Consider the following 6,890-nt stretch of genomic DNA (forward strand, 5'->3'; position numbering starts at 1 on the left):
CATGTTTTCGGCCGCCGCACCCTTTTTTTCACTGTGGAGTTACAGGCCTGGCAGGGAGAAGCGCCTGTTTCATCAGTGGGAAACGACGCTGGGGGCCGAGCTCGAGTGGTGCCGCACGCCCCAGCGGGGATGTCCCTTCCCCTGCGTGGCCCCGACGTGTTCACAGGACACACCCACAGATGCCCGCACCCTCCAGCAGCCCTACTGCGCACACCCAGACACGCTCACACGCAGACAGACATGCGTGCACATGCACAGCTGGACACACGCACACAGCTGGACACACGCACACAGCTGGACACACACAGGTCCCAGACCCTCTCACCCAGGGCCAACCCCTCTCCCATCGCAGGCACTGGGTGCACACGCACCCCCCCATCCCCCCTACAGCCCCGGTCCTTCACCCCCCACAGCATTTTGGGGTAATAAAAGTACCATTTGAAGGTGCTTACAACTTTTATTAAAAAAATCCCTTTCCAGGATAATTTTCAGGGCTGCGAGCCAGGCACGAAGAGCATGTGTGAGCCTCTTGCAGGCAGCGTGGGGAGTTAAAAAAACCCCACAGCTGAAAAGTGGGGGCTGCATCGAGCCCTGAAAGCTGCCTTCGGCTGTGCTGGCCGCCAAAGCTAGGAAGCCCTGGGGTCAGCGGGAGCACCCGTGTTTTGGGGAGCAGGAAGGCATCAAGCTGCTGGGGTGCCCACAATGCCCCCCCAGCACCTGCAGGTACTGAGGCAGCTACATGGGTGCTCCTGTCCCCTGCCCCCCCACCAGACCCAGGACACAGCAGACGCCGCAGGCTTGGAGTTGGCTAAAATGAAAATAGAAAAAAAAAGCCTGGGACGCCATCCAAAACTGCTTAGCGTTAATTAATTCGTACCCACGACGTGATCTGCCCTCAGCCCCAGAACATCCTAACATAGTCACGGCCACGGCCGCCCGCCCCAGCCCAGCTGCTGGCCACTGCCTTATTTTAGGGAGGAGATGGTGCGGCCGCTCTCCCGGCCCTTGAACATAAATTGCTGCTTCCCATCGGGTAGGTTTCCAGTGGGTGCCGGGGGCTTTTGGATGTGGGTGGTGGAGGGTGGGCAGCCATCCCAGTGCGCACGGCCCCAGCTATGGGGCTACAGCCCTGGTTATGGGGCTACAGCCCCACTTGTCCTATGGCAGCCTGCCAACTCCCCGAAAACCACTCCAAAAACCCCGCGGGGGCTGGGGCAGCACAGCAGTGGTGCTGCAGTGGGACACCCCATCACCCCTGGGAGGTGGGAAAGGGTCCCGTTCATCCCTTGTTCTCCCACGAGGTGGGATGAGGGCACCAATGTGCTGAGTCTGGCAGGCACCCGGTGTTGACACCTCCTTCGAGGGCAGAGCAGAGCTGCCTTGTTTCCCCATGCCGCACCACTGCTGTTACCCCAAAACCCCCTTCCCCTGCTCATACACCCCATTCCCCTTCGATGGGATGAAGGCGTCGGGCACAGCACCCCAAGCCTGGCCCTCACCACGGGGTGTGAAGAAGCTTTTTCTGCCTCTGCCTACTCCTGCCCGGCTATTTTTATCCCTGGCAGTGGGCAGGGGCTGTGCCAGAGCCGCAGCCACCGGCGGGTCGGGGGGTGAGGGACGGGGCCGTGCTGGCAAGCCGGGCACCGCTCGGGGTCTGTCTCTCTGCAGTGGGGAAGCAAGGGGACGTCCCGGTGTCATGGGGTTGGGGACAGCGATGCCACTCAGCGGAGTTTACTCCATAAATCCCCAGCTACTGGAGTCCTGGGATGGGGGAAAGCAACGCCAACCCCGAGCCTGGCCCTGGGAGAAGCAATCCCCCACAAGCGGGAGAAGCTGGCTCGGGGGACACCAGCTCCCGCTTTTGGGGCCAAGGGGTGGGAGGGAGGGAGGGGGAGGCAGGGGCGAGGGGAGCAGGCAGCGCCGTGACTCAGCCGGGGGTGGCAGCGGGTGAGGTGTTTGTGTTTAGTTTCTAACGTTACCGTTTCCACAGCACCGGGACGCAGCCCCGGGGGGCCACGGGGGGCCTGGCGGCACCGAGGGAGGGATGGGGCAGCAGTGGGACCGGAGAAGCCGCTCTGCCGCTAACGCCACAACAGCTAAAAATACTGCGGGCTATTGTCGCCGGCAACAAAGCGGCTGGCGTATTTTTAGCGTTATCTTCTCCGCCATCGGTTCTGCCGCCCTCCCGGGAAGCGCTGTGCCCGCTCCACCCAGGCACTGCCCTCCGGAGAGCCGGGGCAGAGCTTCCCACCTGCCCCCGGGCGCAGCCCCCGCAGCCGCCGTGCCTCAGTTTCCCTCCTGCGCACTGCGCTACGGTGCCATCCCCCATCCCGCTGCTGTCACCCAACTCCCTCCACCCCACAAATGGCCCAGAGGTGCCACCCTGATCGCCTGCATGTCTACAGTATCCCCTGCCCCTAACAAGTGCCTGGGGACGCGTGGCTTGCAGGGCAGCCATCTCAGGCCGGGCAGCTCCAGTCCAGCCCAGGCAGCTGGAAGGGGAGGGCAGAGACCGGATGCAATGAGTTGGCCGAGTGTCACCAGGAGACCGGTGACAGTCCCTCCTCCCTGCCGGCACACCAGCCCTCCTCCTCCTCCGCTCATTCCAGCAGGCAAAGCCAAGCGAGGCTGCTAAGCGGCCCCGTCCAGCCCTGCTCAGCAGGGAGCTGTCATTGCTCGCCCTGGGTGAAACGAGTTGGCGCGGTCTCAGTGCAGCGGCCGGGTGGCCAGAGAGGCAGCAGGGCGGGCTGTGCCAGGCTCTGCCAGGAGCTGGACACAGCCCCAGCCCCAAAGCACCAGGATAACACTGGATTTGTGCAGATTTCCCCATCAAAACAGGGAGGGAGGGAGGTTTGACTTGCCTTTTCCCTGCCAGAGCAGCTCAGCTTTCCGTCCTTCCGGCGAGTCCTTCTCCGCCATGGAGAGCAGATCAGAGTGGCTCGTCCTCAGCAGCTCTGGGGCAGGGACAGGGTGGCTGCGATGACCCAGAGCTGGGCTCGGGATGTGGGTGGCCGGAGACAGGTTGGATCCATGGGTGGGCTGCGGCTGCCAGCATGGCTGCCCGCGGGCGCTTTGTCGGGCACGGGCACAGACAAGGCAAGCAACCAGCCCGTCTGGTCGTGCTTGGATTTCACAGCACAGCCTGAAGCTGGGGCTGCTGTGGACCCGCTGTGATCCCTCCCCAACCAGCTGGCTGCACCCCCCTCATTGCCCATGTAGGAAACTCGGGACCAGGGGACTGCTCTCACGACGGCACCGGGCAATTAATAACTCACCCGACCCAAAGCAGGAGGGACTGGTCACCCCTTCCCTCTGCTCCTCAAGTACCTGCTGCTCCCCCCTGTCCTCGGTACAAACCCAGCATGTCCCTTACTGCATACCAGGAGACCCTGCTGGTTTGCATGGGGGGGTGGCTCTGTGCCCCCCTCCCCTGCCCCGTGCTCCCTTGGCATCCTGCCCCGCTCTCAGCTTGGGGTCCTGCTTGCTCCAGCTGCAGAGCCCCGGGCAGAGCAACCTCTTCCCACAGCACAGATGGTCGGGGCGGGGGGGGGGGGGGGGGGAGTCCTTATTGCAAGGGGAAAGGGAGGTGAAAACTGCTTCGGAGGGGCAGGGAGTCCCCCTTCCCCGGGGGGAGACGGATGACGGATGGGGCTGTGTGTCTGCGGTGGGACTGAATGCTGCTGATGGGGCATCTATGGCGGGCGGGGGGGTCATCTACATCCCGGAAAGGGGAGAGCTGGGGGGGCACCCTGCCAGCAGCACCCCTGGAAGCAGAGATTGTAGGGCAGGTGGTAAGAGCTCTGGTAAGAGCAGAGCGGTGCACGTAGGTGCAGAGGGGTGCTGGGGAGTGGAGATCGGGGATACAGGAGACAGCAGCACCCACAGGAGAAAAGGCGGGGGGGGGGGCAGACCTTGCAGGAGCAGAGATTTGGGGCGGGTGGGGGAGGATTGCAGCGGCGGGGTGGGCTGGGGGGGATGAGACCAGATCCCCCACTGCAGCAGGGATTAGAGGCCGGGGGGGGGGGGGGGGGGGGGGATCGGGGTCCTTCCCTCAACCGCAGTCCCGGTCCCCGTCCCCCCGGCAGCGGGGCGGGGAGCACGCAGCCCCCCCCCCCCCCCCGGCCGGGCCCCGCGGTGGCGGCCCGGGGGAGCGGGAGGCAGCGGCTCAGGGCGGGGAGGAGCGGAGAGCGGCGGCGCCGAGACCGGCTCCGGCGGCCCCGGCACCGCGGCGGGTCGGTACCCGGCGGGCTCCGGCGGCTCCGGCACCGCGGCGGCTCCGGTACCCCTGGGCGGGCGGCTCGGCACCTCCGGTACCCCTGGGCGGCTCCGGTACCCCTGGGCGGCTCCGGTACCCCATGGCGGCTGGGTACCCCATGGCGGCTCCGCACCCCGGCGGCTCCGGCGGCCCCGGCGCAGGGCAGAGGCGAAGGAGGCAGCGGCCGCAGCCAGGCAAGCGGGCGGGGACGGCCGGGCCGGGGCTCAGCTCCCCCCCACCCGCCCCGGCACCCCCCCCGCCCGCGCCCCCGCCGAGGGCAGCGGGGCACCCCGGGGGGATTCGCCGGGGGAGGGAGGGATGTGAATCTTCGGGGGGCTAGGGGGGTGCATGCAACCCCCTTGCCGGGAAGGGGGCCGGATCCGGGATTTGAAAAGAACAAAGGACCGAGGGCGGGGGGTGGAAAAATACCGGCCGGAGGGGAGGGTTGTTCGGTTGCAAACCGGGCTGGGGGCGACGGTGCGTCGTGCGAGGGCTGGGGGGTGTCAGGGCACCCTGCCCGCTGCGTCCCCCCGGGCTGGGGGGCTGCTCGGAGCTGGGGGGTCTGCAGGGGACAGGGGATGCAGCCATCCCGATGGGTGGGGGTGAGGGGCCTTTGCCCCTCCCAGCCATCCTACAACAGATTTTGGGGTACGGAGGGTCTGCAGGATTTGCACATGGGTTTTGGGGCGCACAGTGCCCAGAGTGCGGCAGGGAGGGGTGAATATGTGTGTGGGCATGGGGGTGCCATGCGGGGTCTTGGCAGCTCTGTACAAGGTGGGTTTAGGGGTGTTGTGCTTGTAAAGGAAGGTGGGGGTGGCAATGGGGAAAAAGGGTGGCTGGGGGGCAGATGTGGGATTCGTGGGGCTGCCATTGCCCCCTCCTTGTGCTGGTGGCAGAAGTGCCGCCTGCTCTTGCTTGCACGGTCCGCCCACCGCTCTGCCAGCCACCTTGCCGCTCTGCACCCCAATGCCCTCGCCGTGAACCTGGAGATGGGGGGACTCCGGGAGAGCGGGCTGTGCTGCGCAGGCACCGAGGCTGCAGAGGACCTGCAGGAGGGCAGCGCTTCCCCTTACGTGATCTTGGCTGCGTGACCGAGTCTCGCAAAAGGAGATATTTATAGTGCTGCTCCACTGGCCTGAGGTTTGCATGGCCTGGAACAGGGCTGGCAGCTGCCGTCCCCCCACCCAGAAGCCTCTGGATGCAGCTGAGCCGTTTTCCCAGCGGGGCTGTGGTGGGTGGGAGCCTGCACAGTTAAATGGGTTGCATGGAACACACCGGGGCTTGCTGCCAGACTACAGGTCCCGGCGTGCTCTGCTGCCTGCTCTGCTGCCTTCGTGCTGGGTGCTGCGGAGGCCTCGCAGGGAGGGTGCAGGGGGCACCTTTTCCTTTGGCTTGGGCCAGGCAGGCTCTGGCAAAGGAGGACGATGCTGTGCAAGGATGGGGACAAGGGGGAGAGGCCATGTTTTGGTTTTGCTGTGAGACACAGATTGGCCCGAACTATTGCAGCCTGTGGGAGAAGGTGAGAAGACAGGCTGGACTACGTGTCCGGGAGTGTTTGCCACATGCTTTGTCCCTGTGGCTCCAAACACCATGTGTGCCCAGGCCCCAGCAAAGGGAAATGGGAGGTCTGGGAAACGCCCCGAATCCATCCGTGCCATCCCATGCTCTGTGTCTGGAGCAGCCTTCTCTTGGGTCCTTCCAGAGCCACCAGCACATGAGGATAGCCAGAGCCAGAGCCGTGCTCCCTCTTTGTGTCAGATGGTCCTACAGATGTGGTTCTGTCCTGATGGGGCATCTACTCTGCTGATGTCTCTGGGCTCTTCCCTCCCCTGGCATGATGCCCCGCAGTATGCGGCGACGCTTCTCTGCGCGGCCAGGCTCAGAAGAGCCCCAGGCCCCCAATCCGCACAGTTTGCATGTGCCAGCCAGATGCCATCGCTGTGCTGCTTTTGCCACCCCATCCCGGACCCCCCCCCCCCCCGTTTTTTACCCTCTCCACCCTAGAAACGCCGGCACCAGGCCGGCAGCTGTTTTCCGCCCTCCTGCCACGCTCGCTGGGTGGGTGGCATCTGCTCGCCCTTGGGTGGGGGGGAGGAGTGGGGCAGGGCGAGACGGGAGCAGGAAATCAGGGCGAGGGATAAAGCCGGGCCTATTTTTATACTGCAAAGTAATTACCAGAGCTTTCCAATCCTTAATCTGCCGAGAGCACCCCGGTGCGATTGGATCCCTCCCCGAGCCTGGCAACAATTCTCCCATCACACGTCTCCTGCGTCAAAGCCCCGTAAACTCCCACACTTGGGCTCACGCTGGGATATATGTGCTGCGGAGCTGCCAGCACGTCTGCCCCCAGCAGCCCCCGGCCCAGGAACGGGGATGGGGACCCGATTTGGGACCCCAGGTTGTGGCTGGTAGGGCGTATCTTACCGCCAACCCCAGCGGGGAGGGTTGCAGCCTTGGCCACCTTGCTCAGCTGCTGTGGACATCTCTGTCCCTGTACCTTGTCTGGAGCTGGTGGGTAGATTTGGATCCCAACCCTGTGAACAGACTAAATCCACGTTTTCCCCTAACAGCTGCCTCCTGAGGGTTTTTGGCCAAGGTTAGTGACCCACACAGCACCCTCCAGCACCCATCCAGC

At 64.9% G+C, this 6,890-nt stretch overlaps 1 protein-coding gene across 1 annotated transcript; it reads right to left on the bottom strand.

Annotated features, from left to right (window-relative positions):
• Positions 1-437: 437 nt before the first annotated feature.
• On the bottom strand, positions 438-4,956 carry LOC115347382 (WAS/WASL-interacting protein family member 1-like). Its single transcript, XM_030028742.1, has 3 exons — positions 4,353-4,956; positions 3,749-4,314; positions 438-3,692 (listed from the first exon to the last, which is right to left on the bottom strand). The coding sequence occupies exons 1-3, from the start codon at positions 4,373-4,375 to the stop codon at positions 3,370-3,372; spliced, it is 912 nt and encodes a 303-aa protein (XP_029884602.1). The 5' UTR covers positions 4,376-4,956; the 3' UTR covers positions 438-3,369.
• Between the last annotated feature and the right edge of the window lie 1,934 nt (positions 4,957-6,890).

This window comes from Aquila chrysaetos, chromosome 10 (assembly GCF_900496995.4).
Source record: "Aquila chrysaetos chrysaetos chromosome 10, bAquChr1.4, whole genome shotgun sequence".
NCBI classification, from domain to species: domain Eukaryota; kingdom Metazoa; phylum Chordata; class Aves; order Accipitriformes; family Accipitridae; genus Aquila; species Aquila chrysaetos.

Excerpts from the sequence above, each read along its gene's own strand:
- LOC115347382 (XM_030028742.1), bottom strand. The coding sequence starts at position 4,375 with ATGGGGTACCCAGCCGCCATGGG. Across the intron at positions 4,315-4,352 it reads GGGTACCCAGCCGCCATGGG|GTACCGGAGGTGCCGAGCCG; the intron begins GTACCGGAGCCG and ends AGCCGCCCAGGG. Across the intron at positions 3,693-3,748 it reads CCAGGGGTGCTGCTGGCAGG|ATGCCCCATCAGCAGCATTC; the intron begins GTGCCCCCCCAG and ends CGCCCGCCATAG.